The sequence below is a fragment of the Barbus barbus genome (genome assembly GCF_936440315.1).
Source record: "Barbus barbus genome assembly, chromosome: 18".
NCBI classification, from domain to species: domain Eukaryota; kingdom Metazoa; phylum Chordata; class Actinopteri; order Cypriniformes; family Cyprinidae; genus Barbus; species Barbus barbus.
Genome location: NC_136746.1, coordinates 6,053,531 through 6,074,828, shown reverse-complemented (window position 1 = coordinate 6,074,828; position 21,298 = coordinate 6,053,531). Strand labels below are relative to the sequence as shown.

The 21,298-nt window shown below is 34.7% G+C and overlaps 1 protein-coding gene across 1 annotated transcript; it reads right to left on the bottom strand.

Annotated features, from left to right (window-relative positions):
• Positions 1-18,338: 18,338 nt before the first annotated feature.
• c1d (C1D nuclear receptor corepressor) lies at positions 18,339-21,219 on the bottom strand. Its single transcript, XM_079440436.1, has 5 exons — positions 21,154-21,219; positions 20,503-20,649; positions 20,355-20,421; positions 20,212-20,267; positions 18,339-18,939 (listed from the first exon to the last, which is right to left on the bottom strand). The coding sequence occupies exons 1-5, from the start codon at positions 21,160-21,162 to the stop codon at positions 18,760-18,762; spliced, it is 459 nt and encodes a 152-aa protein (XP_079296562.1). The 5' UTR covers positions 21,163-21,219; the 3' UTR covers positions 18,339-18,759.
• Positions 21,220-21,298: the final 79 nt, after the last annotated feature.

Below are 21,298 nucleotides of genomic sequence, written 5' to 3'. Positions count from 1 at the left end.
TGTGCGAGTTGCCTTGTTGGTGTCACCTTGGCTTCCGTCCCAGGAACACAGCGCAGGCTGTTCGGCACTGTTTACCCAACTGCACCCCTGGACCTCACAAAACTCTCAAAAATTGAACTCTGTTTCATACCTGCACATAAACGCACACATTCTCATGACTGGAACGCAAGGACATGTGGCCAAAATGACGAATAAACAGCCAAGAATGTAAGAGACCACCTCTCCATCCTCAATGCCAACATGTATGTAATTCGCTGTGAAAATGAAATCAAGATTTAACATCTTTACATTGCTAATATTTATTCTTGGTCTTGTTGTACACAATTGACTATTGTACATTATTATTCCAAAGAAAGTTATTTTTTAAACAAGTTTTTAAAAAAGTTATTTTTGTTCTGCCTCAGAAGACATTCCTTTACATTTAGTTACCAGTAAATTTTGTTGTTACATTGACTGTAAAGTCACAATATCACAGAAGCAGTTACAAATCTTTTATTCTGTGACATAGCAACCCGATCTTACGGCAGTTCGCACATATTTTATGAGGTGGCTAATTTGAACAAGGTCGTTCGAATTCGTATGTTTTGTGAAAAATCGTATGTATTTTACAAGGTGGCAAATTCATAGGAATTTGTACGAATGACCACCTCTAACCCTGTCCCTAAACCTGTCCCTCACAGAAAATATACAAAATCATACGAGTAAGGTCATGCGAATTCATACGAATTAGCCACCTTGTAAAATACGTATGAATTGGTTGTGAGTTAGTGTTGGACACACAACTGAATGAAATGGTGGTGACACTTTAGAATAGGCAAGTAAAGTCAAGTCAAGTCATTTTTATTTATATAGCGCTTTTAACGATACAGATTGTGTCAAAGCAACTTTACAGTATCAAATAGGAAAATAGTGGGTCGGTATCGCTGTAAATGAAGTGTCCCTAACTAAGCAAGCCAGAGGCCACAGCGGCTCCATCGGTGACAGAATGAAGAAAAAACCTTGGGAGAAACCAGGCTCTGTCGGGGGGCCAGTTCTCCTCTGGCCAGACGAAACCAGAAATTTAATTCCAGGCTGCAGCAAAGTCAGATTTGTGCAGAGGACTCATCTGGTTCCCGTGGTCTTGTCCCGATGGCCGTCTAGGCGACTAGGCGAGACTCGGGATCAGTCTCTGGGGCTCATCTAGTTGTCCTGGTCTCCGCTGACGTTCAGGGCTGTAGAGGTTGTCTCTAGGTGCTTGATCCACCATCTGATCTGGATACGGACTGGATCCGGGTGGCTGCAGTGACCATCTGATCTGGATACAGTCTGGATCTGGGTGGCTACGCTGACCTCGGAATAAGGAAGAAACAGACAGCGTAGATGCCATTCTTCTTACGATGTAACAAGTACATCGGGTGTTATGGGAAGTGTTCCCGGTTCTGGTTGACCTAATTAATGCAGCCTAACAATCCTTTAACGGATTTGAATATTAGAAGCGTATTAGTGTGTTATGTGTAAGCCAGGTTAAAGGGATGGGTTTTTAATCTAGATTTAAACTGACAGAGTGTGTCTGCCTCCCGAACAGTGTTAGGTAGATTGTTCCAGAGTTTGGGTGCTAAACAGGAAAAGGATCTGCTGCCTGCAGTCGATTTTGATATTCTAGGTATTATCAAATAGGTTTGAGAACGCAGTGGAGGTGGAGGACTATAATGCGATAAGAGCTCGCTCAAGTACTGAGGAGCTAAACCATTCGGGGCTTTATAAGTAATTAGCAAGATTTTAAAATCTATATGAAGTTTACACATATTCACCATTAACTATGACTTTTCCCTCAATAAACTCCTAATTTGCTGCTTATTAATAGATAGTAAGGTAGTTGTTAAGTTTAGATTTTGTGAATATATGTGTGAAAGAAAGCCGTCGTGTTTACAAATGGATTTTCAAAAGTATGTGAAATATTTAAAGTTTGCGGCATTGAATGTTTAAAATACATCGGAGAGTTTCACACACTGGTCTATTATTGTGGCGACATTTCCACGCCCTGAAACATCACGCTAAACTAAACAAACTATGATTGGTTGTTTGACATGTCGGTCAAACGGCCTCATGGGCGGGCCTTGGCCAATGAATGCGGCCATCTATTCCAGACTTTCAGCCGTCAGTCTGAAGGTCTGGCTACGCGAGACTAGGTTCAATCCATCAGTTGTTGATCGGCTGGAGGCTGAATGTGTCACAGTGCACACACGAGGAGGAGACAGGAACATGCAGACAAGGAGTAAACTCAAAATAACAGTCTTTAATCTAATCCAAACAAGGCAAGACAAGGCAAGGCTGACACAGACAGGAACACCGGGGAGTAACGAGTAAACCAGACAACACGAAACTGAACAGGCAGGAACTTAAATACACAGGCTCATTACATAAACACAGCTGGACAAGAATTAACTAATAATCACACTAAACAAGGACAGGAAACAAACCAAATATGGGCACAAGAGGCGGGAACACATGACACAGGACAGAGGACTGACAGAATGCAAGTTTGCCAGCTGACTTAAGATATTAAATCTTGTTTAATTTTTTTTTTTTTTTTTTTGGCTGTGTAATGCAACACAGATATGTTTTATGCTATATGTTATAGTATCCATTAGCATAGCACGGCTTCTTCAACAGTCAATTTTCTCCTGAAAGGTCAGTCACTGCCATGGCAGAGCAACAGTTGAAGGGTATGTTTCTGACCTAAACCTTGAATGTCACAAACCGTGTGAAGCCACTTCACGGATACCCCATGATGCTTTCCATTTGACCTCACCATCAGCCTGAAGAGGGCAGCCTGGGAGATCGTTCTCCTGGGTGTCAGTTGTGTTGAGAGAGCAAGGTCACACCTGCAGGTGCCTGGCGGGGTGATAGATGATGTTTCTTTAAACTCCAGAGAGCATGGTTCTTAGGGACCGGCTGTTTACTCTCTCTTGAAGTATAATGGGCTCCTTTGAAGGGGCAGAACTTGGGAGAATACCGCTCGATTAGTTAATGACACGTTTGGCTTAAATCAAGCATAATCACCATTAGCCACTCAGGCAGCTCACATCAGCTGTGGTATTCCCTACTATTGGCAGGGCTGCTTTTAATAGCTTTGCTCATTGTGCAGGAAAAACAGGAAAGGGGTTGAGAATCTGACAGTTGTATTGCATTATATTACTGGTCTGGGCCTGAATCAGCATTGTGTGGTTTTATTGTTAGCCGTTCTGATTGGTGTTGAGACTGTCTTTGCTGGAACAACAGCTGCTCTAGACTTGACTAGCTAGTCTTCTTGCCAGGTTGAGCTGGTTAGGCTGTTTTGATGGTTTTATCACGGTTTAGGCAATTTGTCGTGAGCCAGCAAACCTTTGTGAAAAAGAACTGTTCTTAATTGTGCACTTGTACTTGCAGACAATTTACTGTAAATTACATAAAAGGCCACTTGAGTGTACTTAAAGAGTGCACACTCAAAAAACGTTTCTTAACGCACTTTTAAAAAGTGGACTTTTGTCTTATTTTGCATTTGCAAGTGCATTTTAAATCATTATATTTTAATATTCTTTTATAAAGAAGAGTATTTATTTTCATGTGACTTATAATTATGAAATTATATATAAAGAATTACTTAGGTCCTGGATAAGTGGGTCAAAAATCACTCTTAAAGGGATAGTCTCCCCAAAAATGAAAAATCTGTCATCATTTATCCTCTAGTTGTTCCAAACCTATATAAACTTCTGTCTTCTGTTGAACACAAATGAAGATATTTTGAAGAATGTTAGTAACCAAACATATTTTTAATATCATTATTTTTCCCATACTATGGAAGTCTATGGCTACCATCAACTATTTGGTTTCCAACATTCTTCAAAATATCTTTGTCTTTGTTTAGCAGAAGAAAAGAATGGAATTTGGCAAACAGTTTTTTTCAAAATGCAATTAAAATGTGCATTTTATTTTTTTATTAATTTATTGTTTTACTGTTTTATTCAACCACATTTTTTAAGAAACTTGCATTTAATAAACCATTTGAAATATGTCAATTAATTAGTCAATTTAAAAAGTGATTTATTTATTTATTAATATTTGTTTTGAATTAGTAAATTGATCATGTATACCTTAATGTTATTTTTAAGTGTCACTCCTACTCCTCCATGTCCAAGACTGATAAACTGATTTGTCTCACAATGTGCAAAATTTTTCAACAGAGGTAGCAGCAAAATATGTACTTTTTATTATCAAGAAATGACTGTGGCACTTTGGTATTAGGTCAACCTGCATCACACTTCTACAGTGTCATAGAGAAAGAGTCTGCATTCAGGTGTAATGGGTTCAGGCGTCACATGAGCTCCTTTGCATGCATTTTCTTTTACTCCAGAAGCAGGTAAGACACAGACATAGAATGTTTAAAGGACAGCAGATAATCTTACAGGCTGCGAGGATCAGTTAAGCTTCTTGTCAATTGCTGCTCTTCAGATCTGGCCCTACGGCACAACCGCGAGATATCAGGGAACAGTCTAGACAGCAGCTGTCTCACTGAGAACTTTTCCAAATGTCCGCATGAGACATCAGTCCCTCCTACAAGCAGGAATCATTTGTCTCTATTCAAGCCCAGTCAGAGGGGAAGCACGGCTTTCACTGCATAGTTTGCTTGAGGATAAGGGTTTCATTGGACCGTGTGCCCCGCAGAAACATTCCATCAAAACTGTCTTCAAAGTAAACACGGGCATTGACGCTTTCAGGCATAGAAGTGTTAAAGAGCACCTGTTAGAACCCATATAGAGGCTAAACAAGCCTAAGAGCAATATTACAAGAGGGAAATTTAATAGTTGGACATTCATTGGGGAAAGTTACTTTTAATGTAATGTGTTACTTTAGTTACTTTGAAAAGTAATCTGATTATGTAACTCACGTTACTTGTAATACATTACCTCCATCACTGAATGCCAGGTAGTACTGCTTGATATGTTTCTATCAATATTATTTGAGGTGCTTGCATTATTATTACTATTGCGCATAGGTAAAAAGATCATAATTTTAACAGTAAGAGACTATAAAAATGCTACTGTAAAAATATAGTTAATTGCTTAATGGTAAACTCCCTTACTATATACTAAAAAGTGAAATGGGACATTTCATGTCATTTTAGTTTTTGGAAGTTTGGAAGTAAATTGACAGAATTCAATATACTATAGAAGTGACCCTGGACCACAAAACCAGTCAAGGGTCAAGTTTTTTGACATTGAGATTTATACATCATCTGAAATAAATATATGAATAAATAAATAAGCTTTCAATTGATGTATGGTTTGTTAGGATAGGACGATATTTGGCTGAGATTCAACTATTTGAAAATCTGGAATCTGAGGGTGCAAAAAAAATCTAAATATTGAGAAAATCACCTTTAAAGTTGTCCAAATGAAGTTCTTAGCAATGCATATTACTAATCAAAAATTAAGTTTTAATATATTTACAGTAGGACATTTACAAAATATCTTCATGGAACATGATCTTTATTTAATATCCTAATGATCTTTGCCATAAAAGAAAAATCTATAATTTTGACCCAAAAGATGTATTTTTAGCTATTGCTACAAATATACTCATGAGACTTTAGACTGAATTTGTGCTCCAGGATCACATATTAATCTTAGTGTTTGTATTGGTATTTACCTCAGCTTGTGGGAAAACAAATTGTAATGAGTTTTGATTCATCATGTGTTTTTAAGGTGGTTGTCTGTATATTATAAAGGTAAAACACTGATTTAAATAATTTGGTATATTAACATTGTTTCAGTTAATTGAATAGTTTTTACTGTAAATTTCAGTTTAATCTGTAAAACATAGAATGTTGCTGTACAATATTTTATGGTAAAGTTCAGGCAAACACAGCTGCAGTTTTGTTGTTGTTGTACAAATTTTGTTATACTTGTTTTTTTGTGTGTGGTGTTACTACTGACCTAACCTTAAGTATTGTGGCACGTACCTATATGAACATTTGTGAGAAATATTTTGAATCTTGTGGCTTACTGAGGTGCCTTAATAAATTAGCAATCATATTTACCTAGTGTTAAAAAATCATACAGACTTATACGGAATGATGGATCTGAGGCATATCTACAGATCAGACTTTTGTCTTGGGCCAGTAGACACCATATAGCAACCACCCAGAACACCCTCACATCACTGTAATTTTCTTGAGAAAATGTAATACATTTTGTAGGGCTTAAACTGGAAATTTACAGTCAATGTTTCTCCTTGAAAAAGAAGACTTAAGAGTGAAAAAATGTTATGTTGTAACTCCACTAAACAGTGAAATGAATCTGATTGCTTCAACTGTTTCTGGCATTCATGCAGTTATTTATTGTAATTCGCATAATTGTCACCAGACTCTGTTAATTTGTTTACAGTTTTAGAGGTTGAGAAGCATACCAGCCTCATGTAGTGTGCCATCAGGGCCAACTGTTCAGAAATAAGCTGTCTTACATCGCCACCTAGTGGTCGTTTTGTGCCTTATACTTTCTAAAGGTGTAACAATGAATATGCAGTTTCTATCTAAACATTCCTCTCTCACATATATAAACATCCTTCTGTCAGGACATAATAAATATAATACATTTATGTGTTGTGTTTCTCTCTGATTCATTTTAAAGTATAGAAATGTTGATATTTTAAAAACTAATGGCAGGCAATATGTTAAAGAATCACTGAATTTGAAAAACATTTAAAATTCTGCATTAGATAGTTTTATCCATATCTATCCAGCCAGATTTGTTGGCAGTCTATTTGAGGCTGTGCTTGCTGTTCTTCCCAACAGTGTTTTCCAGCTACTTCATTCAGATCATAAAAGTGAAGGGCCCTGGGTTTACTACACCCTTAACCACAGTTACAGTGGACTCACATCAACGTTGAGCCCGCTCCATATGAGCTTCCCACATACAGCCATAAAACACAAACATCACACGGGGAAGAGAGCCTCTTCTGACATTCAGTAAAGCGTTTATTTCAGTGGACGGGGAGGACGAGTGCAGACGGAGCACCTTTCAATAACCTTCAAACTCTGCGAACACCACTGAACAGCAAAATCACTTCACTCAAATAAATCACTTCAAACAGATGTTGAGTGGCATTGTTAACCCACACATAATTCAGCTCTCGCATACCTTTCAAAGTAGTACTGTTTTCATGACCGTCCTCAAATCGGGTCCTTGATTGTAATATGTGATTACTTGATAAACTGTTAATAAACTTCCTGAACTTCTTAAATCTGTTAACCCCCATCAACATTCACCACTGTAAGTCAGTGGAAGTCCATATAACGACTTCATCAGAATTGGCCGTTAGATATAGCTATAATAAACTTGAATAGACACGGTGCGACCCCAAAGGAAAAAAACAACACACATGCAATAAACACAGACCCTAACCCTAACGTAAATGTTTCATAACTGATAACAATAATAATAATACCAAAGACAAACATTTAAATACAAATATAATTACATTTCACATGCAAGAATGTCATTTTTTAACAGTAAATTAGACCCACAGATTTTACTTAAAAATGTTATTTTATAGTAAAAAAAATGTCATGTATTTTAAAGAAAGATTTTAACAATAACTAATTAGATAATTTATGCATTTCCTTTCACAAAAAAAAAAAAAAACATTTTAATAATACTTTACAATACAATTGCATATATGTGACCCATATAAGGGTCGGTTTTTTGAAATTGAGATTTATACATCATCTGAAAGCTGAATAAATAAGCTTTCCATTGATGTATGGTTTGTTCGGACAATATTAGGCTGAGATACAACTATTAGAAAATCTGGAATCTGAGGGTGCAAAAAAATCTAAATATTGAGAAAATCACCTTTAAAGTTGTTCAAATGAAGTTCTTAGCAATGCATATTACTAATCAAAAATGAAGTTTTGATATATTTACGGTAGGAAATTTACAAAGTTTCTTAATGGAACATGATCTTTACTTAATATCCTAATAATTTTTAGCATAAAAAAAAATTCAATAATTTTGACAATGTATTTTTGGCTATTGCTACAAATATAGCCGTGCTACTTATGACTGATTTTGTGTTCCAGGATCACATATTGTCATAAATTTAACAATAAAGTTAAACCATATACTTAACTACAGCAATATTTTACAGTAAAATTACTTTCATTGTCTTGTCAAATATAAAATAGATTTTTATTGAAACACACTGGTAAGTTATTTTAAGACATATTCAACTTTTTATATAAACTTTTGTACTATTTTATTATTTTATATGAATTTTTATATAATTATAATATTTTGTTAATTATATATTTACTCATAATCTGCGTGCATCAGACTTTTGAGTCTTTTCAGAATTGTCACCTGCGACAACTGATCATATTTTTTTGAGAATCACTTATTCTCACTTGGAACAATATTTTAATTTCTAGAAAACTTGTGCCCAAATCAGTGCCCCGGGGCCGATATACGTTCCAAACAATACTGCATATACAATATAGCTAGATTTAAAACCCAGCGGATCACTTATATTATCACTTTTTCCGTCATATCTCTCAGCCAACTTGTTCTTGGTAAAGGACTGGACATAACAGTACGACTTTCTGTAAAACTGATTTGAAATTATATGCATTATGAAAATTGCCTACTCTTTGCACACAAACCGTTCAATGATGCCAATGCCATTAAAAGACAGTCACTTGGACAGTGCATATGTAGAGAAGTGTATGGTGAACATGTTTAAAGCCACTGTTTAAAGCGTAATGGCATAAGAGAAATGTTTGTCAGCTGTTTTGCTAAAGCCAGCTGTCATTTAACTGAGTGGAAGTCACAGGACCGACTTGATCCCGCTCATCTCCCTTACAAACGCACAACGCACACTTCCCTCTACTGTGCGTGTGTATACAGATGTTCCTTAAAACCTATAATCTGTCATTTGGGAGAAATCTGAATTCACAGCCGTCAGCTACAAGGCAGAAACGTTCCTCAGGAAATATGTGTAGCGACAGCTGCGGTTCGCTCCCACTAAGACTGCTGAATAACCCACTGTCTTGGATCAAATCCATTACACACCACCTCAGCATGCAAGATCCATTATGAAGAAGGGCCTTTAGGAAGGGCTGTGCACTTTGAAAGCTTGGCACAATTTCAAAACCCAAACAAGCATTTGGTCAGCTTTCGCACAGGTGAAAAGTGTGTAGGCCAATTTGGTTTTAAATATAACAAATTGGCCTACACACTTTTAAATGATAAAAAACTAAAGAGCCTCTTGCGATTAACCATAAAAAATCCCATGAATATGCAATCAAGTGCAGTCTGTTCAATGCATCATACAGTCCTGAAGAAATAGTTCACCCAAAAATGAGCATTCTGTCATCATTTACTCACCCTCATGCTTTTAAAAAATTAACACTGAAAAAATTATTTTTCAAACATGAAACAAAGATTACACCACCCTGCATCATATTTGCTGAATGAAATCCAATACTTGTTTTTTTCCTAAATGTGGTTGCTGATTCAAATTTTTTTTTTTTTTTTGCTGTACTGCATGACACTTTCTCACAAAGTATGATGTTTAATTAGTATTTCGTAGCATGTTTGCTTTCAACAACCATTTTTAAGGTGAAGAACTAATTTACTATCCCTTTTTTTTATATAATAAAAAAAAAAATGACCAAGACGTTTTCTGTTACATCATTGAATGTTTTAGTACACCTAAATGGTGACAGAAAAGTGGAGTATTTTAACATATTTTAACATATATTAACATATTTTTTCACGCCTTTGCACGTTGTAAATTTAATTTTTCATTTTGAATAATTTTCTTTGTCATAAAAACAGATATGTTCAACATTTGCCTGCTTTTGTTATTTTGATAAATGCATTTAAAAAAAATATATTATTTTGATGAAAAACTGTATGTGATGGAAAGTATTTAGTGACATTTTAAGAACGCATCATATGCAGTGTTGGGGAAAGTTACTTTTAAAAATAATGCATTACAATATTGCATTACTCCCTAAAAAAGTAACTAATTATGTTACTTAGTTACTTTTTATGGAAAGTAATGCATTACGGTACTTTTCCGTTACTATTGCGTTACTTTTGAAATATGAGCAGGGCTTGATTACAAGAAGTTCTAATTATAGCAAATGTAAAAACCCTTTCACACCAAAAAGTGTAATGAATAATCCTCAGGCAAGTAAATTCACGTCTGTAAAGTAGAACGCAGGAGAAGAAGGTTCAACACTCATCAGCAATAAAAAAGCAAAAAAAAACAATGAAGCACAATTGTTAGTTTATCTAAAGTCAATTTTGCTTATTAGTATGGTTGAACTGCATCATCAAAGGTCAGCAGCAAAGACATCGGTTAATAAAATGGGATTAGATACATTTGTGTTGTTTAACATATTTAATTATTGCAGGTTTGCGTCATATTCTGAGTTTGCATTTTACAGTTTAATTCATTTTGATGAATACTAAATCTGTTTTTTGAGAGGGGGATGAATTAATGCACATTCACATTTAGTTTATAACTACAGTAACATCATGTTTACACAACTTGTTTTGTCTTGTCTTGTCTTGTCTTGTCTTGTTTTGTCTTGTCTTGTCTTGTTTTGTCTTGTCTTGTCTTGTCTTGTCTTGTTTTGTCTTGTCTTGTCTTGTCTTGTCTCGTCTCGTCTTGTTTTGTTTTGTCTCGTTTTGTCTTGTCTCGTCTTGTCTTGTTTTGTTTTGTCTCGTTTTGTCTTGTCTTGTCTTGTCTTGTCTCGTCTCGTCTTGTTTTGTTTTGTCTCGTTTTGTCTTGTCTCGTCTTGTCTTGTTTTGTTTTGTCTCGTTTTGTCTCGTTTTGTCTCGTCTTGTTTTGTCTTGTCTTATCTTGTCTCGTCTTGTTTCGTCTTGTCTCGTCTTGTTTTGTCTCGTTTTGTCTCGTCTTGTTTTGTCTTGTCTTATCTTGTCTCGTCTTGTTTCGTCTTGTCTCGTCTTGTTTTGTCTCGTTTTGTCTCGTTTTGTCTCGTCTTGTTTTGTCTCGTCTCGTTTCGTTTCGTCTCGTCTCGTCTCGTTTTGTCTCGTCTCGTCTCGTCTCGTCTTGTTTTGTCTTGTCTTGTCTTGTCTTGTCTTGTTTTGTCTTGTTTTGTTTTGTTTTGTCTTGTTTTGTTTTGTTTTGTTTTTAGATGTAGGGCTGTGTTGCTGGAGTATTTTTACAAGAAAATGCAATTTCAGTCTTTCTACTTCACAAATTTAATCAGTGTGTTACTTGTTATTTCTATTTGATTATTTGTACAATTTTCTAGCAATTCTGAGTGAAAATAATTTCAATGTAAATTCTATACCAATTTTTTTTTCAGTGTATAAAAATAAAGGGGTCACAACAACAATTCTCTCCACTGACTCTCATTGTATGGACTTTTTTTTAAGCATCTTTTGTGTTCCAAAGGGTGATTAAACGATGACATGAATATGACAGGACTTTCCATTTAAGACATCAATGCATTATTGTTTGGCAATGAAACAGTCTAATAAAAGTTCATTTCACAATCCATGGAGCTGCATATGTGAAGACTAGCTTACGTCTCAGATCAAAACCCTGCACACGTGCCTTCAGCATGCCGTAATTTCCTCCTAATGCAAAAGCCCTGTGAGTGGGAGCAAGAAATCGGAAGAAAGCGAGAGGAGAGGTTGATGCTCGAGGACCCTTAGGTTCTGCGGCGGGGACCGGGCTCACAGCCGAGTCTGACTTTCAAAAGTAATTTGTCCCACTCAGTCCAGTGAGGGTAAATAAAAGTCTCTTATCCTGATTAATCTATCCGTCTACACCGAACAAGGTGAATGGAAGGTGGCACAAATGAGGGTGAAGAATGTTTGGTGTGCTAGTGTAAACAGCCCCTGGGTCAGGCTCTCAGCCCCTCTCAATCACTCATGGCAGGGGCCGCCCCCCTTGGGTCCAGGCCCCGACCATTTATTTAGAGCCAACAACAGCCGTGGTGAGGTCACAGCAGTGATTAGATGGGGAGAGAGGGGAGGCGATCCCATCGAGTCTGGGTTATTCCCACAACTTCCTCTGCTCTTTTCCCATTCTTTCCGTTACGTGTTCATCACACACAGGGAATGTTTAAAACAACACACTGCTCCTACTAGATAAAATGTCTGTAATTACCTTGAATATTCAGAGCACACTGCATGGAGTACAGTATCCCACAATGCAACGCACCTGGATTGAAGTAACAAGATCTCATTCATGTCTCATTATTTGACCGACAAATGTTTTGGCTTAAAATTAGTGCTGTCAAACAATTAATCGCGATTAATCGCATCCAAAATAACAGTTTTTGTTTACATAATATATGTGTGTGTACTGTGTATATTTATTATGTACATATAAATAGACACACATGCATTTAAAGCCTATATTTATAAAAACTATTATGTGTATATATTAAATATATGAATATATAATATAAATTATATGAATATAAATATATACATGTAAATATTTTCAAAATATATACTGTATGTGTGTGTATTTATATAATCATAATAAATATGCACAGAACACACACATATATTATGTAAACAAAAACTTTTATTTTGGATGCGATTAATCGCGATTAATTGTTTGACAGCACTACAAAATACAATTTATACAAAGAAAATATTTAAACTATCAGTCAAAGGTTTGGACGCATGTGACTGAATTTATGAAATAATTTTTCAAATGAAACAAAAGCAAACTTTTTTTTTGCTTACTAAAAAACATTTTAAAGAATTGAATTATTATGAGAATGAAATTGGAATGGATAATCAAATAAAAGCGGTCAACAACTGTCCAGCATACTTCCATTGTGTGTTCTTTTATAGTTTTAAATACCTTTCTATTATTCTAAAATGTGGTAAATAGTACTAAAGAATGAGTTGGTGTCCAAACGTTTGACTGATAGCGTATTTTAACTTTATTACATAAGTGATGAATTTTGACTGTTATTAAACAGAACTGAATCTGAACTGAGCTGAACAATGATACTATTGTCTTCTATTCAGAAGATATTAAAAAAATTCTTCATATACACGAGGGTAGGTAAAACAAATTTTACATTTTGAGTGAACTATTCCTTTAACTTAAAAGTTAAATCACTTCAAATCAGCAGTTACTGTCATTAATTTCTCACCATGTCAGGTTATGAGACTGTAATATTTCTCTGGGCTGTACTGCAAGCATGAATGCTGATTGGAGAGAGCGCACTCTTGGCTGTGATGGTTGTAGTTTTATTGGATCACAGGCTGTAAAAAGTTATTTGACAGACCACCTCAGCCTCTTTCAGCGCAGATAGGCATTTGCTTTCCACATCTCTATGCCCCAGTTTAACCCCACGTATGCCCAATGTCACTGACAGCGTTATTAATGCAGATCTACGGATGAAGTACACTCGCTGACCCTGAACTTCCCAGAATGCCATTAGTTTGTCATTAGCCCCAGGAAACATGCAGCTTTTGACAGTATGCACAAATACATAGTGAAAACAAATGGGAAAAATAAAATCATAAAGGATGGCATTCATGCATCACAGCTTCTTCAGCCAAACAATAAACAAATATACAAACGGCTAATGCTGTCACACATGATGTGATGTAATGTCATGTGATTTGCATTCAAAGGATTTTGATCAGAATAACATGGCTTTACAAGACCTAAGTGAGTCCTGGCTTGTGGTTCTTTCTCAATCCCATTCCCATCCCTCTTGTTTTTTTGTTTAGTTTTTTTCAAAAACAGTTGCTAGCATAGTTAGATCTCAAGGAAACTTAATTTACTTTAAGCTCTAACATAACTAAAACTAAAACTAAATGCATTAAAACTAAAGACTAAAACATAATTCTAAAAAAGCTATATACTATATTATTAAAAATATGAATAATAATATTAGTAATAATAATAAAAAAATAATAGTCAGGTGTTTTACCCATATTTTGAATTATGCATTGCCTTGTGTTTTAGGGTCGAAGGAAATGTCTATAAGAAATGTCTATAAGATTAACAGAAAAATGTACTGGTAATTTTCTGACAGGGCTTTATCATTTTCTGGGATACTAAAATAACACTGACTCAGTCTCTCTCTTTCCCTTCTTAACAAATACAAAAGACAATAAATGAAGAGCTCAACGTGCATTATTTGTGAAACTGATGCTTTATCCATGCATTTCATGCTGTGTTCCATTCAAAATCATATTTATTTCTCTGACATACAAACATGAAGGTGCTCCAATTCCCAACAGGATATGCATAAACAAACTGTATATTCAACATAGGGCCTACACGATTCTGATCAATATCAGTTTGTTTCCATCATGATTCTTTAATCACAATACACCCCAACAGAGAAAGTCAGGACTCAGCAAAGTCTCTCACTGTAAACACCTGAAAGGCTTTATGCTGGTGTTCACATGTACTGTATCTCATAAATATAATCATTCATACATGACTTGAAGGCATAATTATTGGAAGTCTAAATGTTTCAGAGCTTCTTGTGTCCCAACAGAGTATGCATTGACAGATGTCTTTTTTTTTTTGTAAATAATTTTAGCAAACATTTTTCCATCATCTACTAGCCAACAGCCATTTCCCAGTATACCACAAACTATATCGACTAAGTGTTCTTCAAAGTCATTTTATGTACAGTCTCTCACTCTCTGAAGGATTGTAAGACAAATGCGATATCCCACATCGCATCATTAGACATGAGGCTGTTTAATTAAACCCTCAAGCAATGCCAACAATAGCCATTACGAGTCTCTCCTCCACCAAGATTTTAATTAGTCCCTTAGACCCTCTAGTTTTCCAGACTCCTTCCACTTATGAACTGCCTTTCAAAGACTTTCCAAACTTCACTCCGTATGTTCTTGAAACCAAAGCCCCAAAGGTTCCACTGAACAAACAGATCTGAATATAATGGATTTTGGACAGCGTGTTTTACTGCCCTCTGTAGGACTGGGGCAGTTTGCTTCAATAGACTCTACATTGAAAATTACAAAAATAAAAGAGTGAAAGAGAAATATCCATGCAAAGGTTAAGTTTGTGATCTCAGCGCCACTAAGGACACCAAATAGAAATGCTATGTTTCATAGGTTTTAAAACGGTCTAATAGGGTTATTTGTATATTCTCTAAAAAAAAAAAAACATTACTCCAGCAAAACCTTTAAAACATACTGTTTTCTCACATCTGCTGCTGCTGATTTCCATCTATTTCTACTTAATCCAGCCCATAAAAATGTCTTCTTTTCACTTTACCTATTTTGATAGTCACAATAAATTATATATTTTTTATTTTACATTTAATTATTCTTACGGTGACGCATTGCTGCCACAGACATAATATTTTTTCCACTCAATTATGTCGTAATAACGATTTGATGTTACCAAAAGAAGCACATTATTTAACATACCAGAGACATTTTTCAGCATACACTGTTAAAAAAAAGATTTTCTAATGATTGTATAGTTGTAGTGTCTACACAATTAAGAAAAAACATCGATCTTATATTCCGTCCCAAATTGGATTTCCAAGTTTTTCGATTTCATGTTGCATTTGTTGCACAAAAGCAGAAAGTCAGAAATGATGGTATATTATTAGATGAATAATTGCACTGTTCAAATATATTTACAGCACAAGGGCTTTAGTAATAATAAGAATCATTAAAATTGTTTTAACACAAAGCTATAATTAGTCTGAAATACTCAATACATCCCTGAAAGAATTGTTTAAATTACCTAATTTGTCAATTAATTGTCCACATTATCTTTAAAATACAGCATCCCGAAAAAGGGAAGTTTCTTATATATATATATATATATATATATATATATATATATATAAAAATAATCCAAATAAGTTTACAGATCTTTATTGGAAAGTGCTTAAACGATGTTTAGGTAACACTTTTTGATAGTCCACTTTATACATTCTACTAACAGTAAGTAACTTTGCAACTACATGTCAACTAGCAGTCATTAGAGTATTAGTAGACTGTCTGCTTAATATCTTCTAACATTTTATTTGATGGGTCCACAACATACTGACTATGAGAAACTTTGCAAGTATATCAACTTATTCTACTAACCCCAAACCTACCTTACTGAGAGTTAATAGACATGTAGTTGCAAATTAATGAGAATTAGTTGACATGTAGTTGCAAATTAATGAGAATTAGTTGACATGTAGTTGCAAATTAATGAGAATTAGTTGACATGTAGTTGCAAATTAATGAGAATTAGTTGACATTAGTTCACATGTAATTGCAAATTAATGAGAATTAGTTGACATGTAGTTGCAAATTAATGAGAATTAGTTGACATGTAGTTGCAAATTAATTAGAATTAGTTGACATGTAGTTGCAAATTAATGAGAATTAGTTGACATGTAGTTGCAAATTAATGAGAATTAGTTGACATTAGATCACATGTAATTGCAAATTAATGAGAATTAGTTGACATGTAGTTGCAAATTAATGAGAATTAGTTGACATGTAGTTGCAAATTAATGAGAATTAGTTGACATGTAGTTGCAAATTAATGAGAATTAGTTGACATTAGTTCACATGTAGTTGCAAATTAATGAGAATTAGTTGACATGTAGTTGCAAATTAATGAGAATTAGTTGACATTAGTTCACATGTAATTGCAAATTAATGAGAATTAGTTGACATGTAGTTGCAAATTCATGAGAATTAGTTGACATGTAGTTGCAAATTAATGAGAATTAGTTGACATGTAGTTGCAAATTAATGAGAATTAGTTGACATGTAGTTGCAAATTAATTAGAATTAGTTGACATGTAGTTGCAAATTAATGAGAATTAGTTGACATGTAGTTGCAAATTAATGAGAATTAGTTGACATGTAGTTGCAAATTAATTAGAATTAGTTGACATGTAGTTGCAAATTAATGAGAATTAGTTGACATGTAGTTGCAAATTAATGAGAATTAGTTGACATGTAGTTGCAAATTAATTAGAATTAGTTGACATGTAGTTGCAAATTAATGAGAATTAGTTGACATGTAGTTGCAAATTAATTAGAATTAGTTGACATGTAGTTGCAAATTAATGAGAATTAGTTGACATGTAGTTGCAAATTAATTAGAATTAGTTGACATGTAGTTGCAAATTAATGAGAATTAGTTGACATGTAGTTGCAAATTAATGAGAATTAGTTGACATGTAGTTGCAAATTAATTAGAATTAGTTGACATGTAGTTGCAAATTAATGAGAATTAGTTCACATGTTACAAAGTTACTTATAGTTAGAAGTGGACTATCAAAATAAAGTGTAACCCATCTTATAGGTGGTAGGTCACGGTTACAATAACTTATAGGACATTAAAGACTTGTCTTACTCTGAAAAACACAAAAGATGTCCAGGGTTCCTGATAAACTGAAACGACTGAAATGTAAGAGGCCTAAGACAAAGCTATATGGAGAAAAAAAGGACAGCCGATCTTCCTTGCGGTGACAAACAATGTCTAATCAGATATCACCCTAAATGTGTATGAGAACTTGCAAGTGTCTTGGTGGATCATTAAATACCTGTGAATATTGTTGAGTTTATGTCTCAGTTGTTGAATCTTTTTGTCACACATATTAAAGGGTTACTCCACCCCAAAATGATAATTTGGTCATTAATAAAAGCTTTGTTCATCTTCGGAACACAGTTTAAGATATTTTGGCTTGTGACTGTCCCATTGACTGGCAAACAATTAACATTGAAGCTACGAAAATACTTTTTGTACGCAAAGAAAATAAAAATAACTACACGTTTTCTACGCTTTCATTTGAACGAAAACAGCGTATCCTCGTGGCGCTGCTGACACAGAACAGCATACGCTGTTTGCATCCAGCAGATATTCTCCAAAATGGCAATACGCTGACGCAGAGGAGACAAATTGTTGAATAAAGTCATTATTTTTGTTTTCTTTGCGTACAAAAAATATTCTCGTCGCTTCATAACGTTACGTTTGAACCACTGATGGCAGATGGACTATTTTGACGATGTCTTTCATACTTTTATGGGCCTTGACAATGGTATTTACTTGGCAGTTAATGGGACAGTCACAAGCCTCCCAGTTTTCATCCAAAATATCTTAAATTGTGTTCCAAAGATGAGCGAAGCTTTCACGGGTTTGTTACGACATGGGGGTAAGTGATTAATGACAAAATTTTCATTAATCATTGCATTTTGGGGTGGAGTAACCTTTTAAGAAAGTTGTCCTTCACTTGTTTACAAACAGGCCAACTATATTTCACTGTGATTTTTTTCGAAGAAAAAATAATCCCTGTAACTGGATTCAGTCTGGATTCGCAAAGCCGCAGTTTATTTCATTCTAAAAATGATGAATCATAAGACAGCAATAATTGCAAATGAATTGACAAGACATAAAGGATTTAGTAGTTTTAATGGGACTGGTATTATGGATGGTCCACATCTCAGATTATGTAACCCCAGATATAAAACATACTAAAAAAAAACAAATAAACATTGTCTTCAAATGCAACTGAATAAAACAATAAAAAAAAATAAAAAAAAAATACCTGTAACTTATATTGGGTTTCTTCTTTAGTTTGAAACTAGTCACGATCTTGAAAAGAATGATGCTACTCGACAGCATCATTGCACGTCACCGGATAAACGACAGACTTCTTATGCAGTTCCTCAGATATTTGTTGTGCTAAATATTTGCTAAAAACTTCACCAGTCAATTGAATCAAGAAAAGCGTATGTGCTTTCCTCTGTGGGGATGCTCAGTTGAGTCTTTTCTTTTCTTGTCCTCTGCATCCCACAATGCATTCCGAACAAACCGCGATGCTGCATCTTTGTCCAGGCGTGCAGCTTTTCTTTTGTCCGTGATCTCTTTGACTTTATTCATGTATGTCCTGATCCTATCCTGTGAGGTGAAGGAGGATGTTAGCTCCCTTCTCAATTACTCAGTATAAACAGTCAACCATCCTTCAGAAAAAATGCAATTTACCGTCACATACTGTATTTCTGTTCACAGATTTAATATATGTCCCAGTATATTTTTAAAGAAATGTTCTAGTTTAAATTCAAGTTGAGATTCTATAGACTGGATTTGTGGCAAAAAGGTTACTATTAAACTAGTGTGATTAAAATCACTTTGCACCTAGTCTGTGAAAAAAATATTATATTTTAGAAAAAAAAATAATTACACACACGCTATATTGACAAAAGTATTGGTTCACCCTCTTCTAATGAACATGTTTGACTACTTTAGTAATTTCTATGAGTACAAATCTTAATGTTAAAGCATATAATGATATTTTAGGGAATTGTGTGCTTCTAATTTTATATCAACAGTTTGGACAGAACCCTTTTCTATTCTAACATGACAGTGTCTCTGTGTATAAGACACGGTTCAAAAAGACATGATTGATTGAGTCAGTGTGGAAGAACTTGACTGGTCTGCAGAAAGACAAGTCCTGATCCCAGCTGAACACCTCTGGTGTGACTTTAAATGCAGACCTTGAGCCAAAAACTCATCACCAAACACCAATGACTTGTATAGACACTATAAGGACAAAAGTGTTGGGACCCCTTCTCTAGAACAGAAGAAGGCAACAAAACTGTGGCAACAAAGATGGAAACATAATTCATGCATTTAAAAATTGTATTTCCATCTCTGTTGCAACAGTTTTGGACGTGTCTAAAATGACGGTACTCTTATGTACAAGTCATTGGTGTTTGGTGATGAGTTTTCGGCTCAAGGTCTGCATATAAAGTCACACCAGAGGAGTTCAGTTGGGATCAGGACTTGGCTTTCTGCAGACCAGTCAAGTTCTTCCACACTGACTCAATCAATCATGTCTTTTTGAACCGTGTCTTATACACAGAGACACTGTCATGTTAGAATAGAAAAGGGTTCTGTCCAAACTGTTGCTATAAAATTAGAAGCACACAATTCCCTAAAATATCATTATATGCTTTAACATTAAGATTTGTACTCATAGAAATTACTAAAGTAGTCAAACATGTTCATTAGAAGAGGGTGAACCAATACTTTTGGCAATATAGTCTGTGTGTGTGTGTGTATATATATATATATATATATATATATATATATATATATATATATATATATATATGAATTTTAACTTGTCATTTAAACCTAAAAATAAGTAAAATGACAAACTTATCTTACCAGTTCTTGTTTAATAGCATGGTCTTTTGGATTGACTCCTTGCGTCACCAGATACACTAAGAAGGAAAGTTATATCTTGTTATAACCTGGTAACTTTCATTACACATGACATGAAAGCAAACAATGAAGGTATAAAATCTTACTCCAGAACATTGAGTTGAGGGCATATGCAGACATCAGATCCAATTTAGCTCGATCTAGAGGATCCAGCTTGAATGAGGTACAAAAATAAGTTATTAATATGTGATGATGTTCATATAACTGTTGATTTGTGCATTTACTTTCACATACTTTGAGATTGTCACTTCTGGATACAGACACAAGTGTTTGGACCATATTCTGGACAGAGCTCAAAGAGGACTCAAAATCATTCAGGTTTTCCTCAATTTCAGTGGGATAATCCTCTGCTGGACCATCATCAGCCATTGCATGAACAGACTGAAAACATGATAGATTCAAAATTATTATATATGAATCAGAGTTCCTACCAATGAATTTAGTTTGTGGTTTTTAGAATTAAAAACATGCACTCATAAAAACATATTTCATAACTGATCATAGCTTAAAACTAATGACTTCTCCATATTTTACGATTTCATTCATTTGACTTTATTAGGCCTGAAATGTTAAATTCAATGATATTTGACTAACGTTATATGTGGAGATGATTAAAGACACTCTAACCCATATTATGTTAACGCTGTAATATTATATATCTTTCAAAGCATATAACAATAATAATAAATATAAAACATTCAAGATTATAACAAGTATAGACTCAATGTATGTCCATCTTTATCCACGTGTGTTGGTGACTGCGTGCAATAACAGCACATTTAGTGCCATTGACCGAAAACACCAATAAGACGCCACAGAAAACTGCTCATTAAACACTTATTAAAATCATATAAAACAAGCTGGTGTAATTTAAAAAGCCCTTACCTGTAACATCACACGACTCTGTACCTCCACTGAACACAGAAAGAACACGCGGCGCTCAAATGGCTGTATTTCAAAATAAAAGCCACGCAAGTAGCTTCTGTTAAATATCAAGCATTTTAACTCACATGATGATGAGTTTACACTA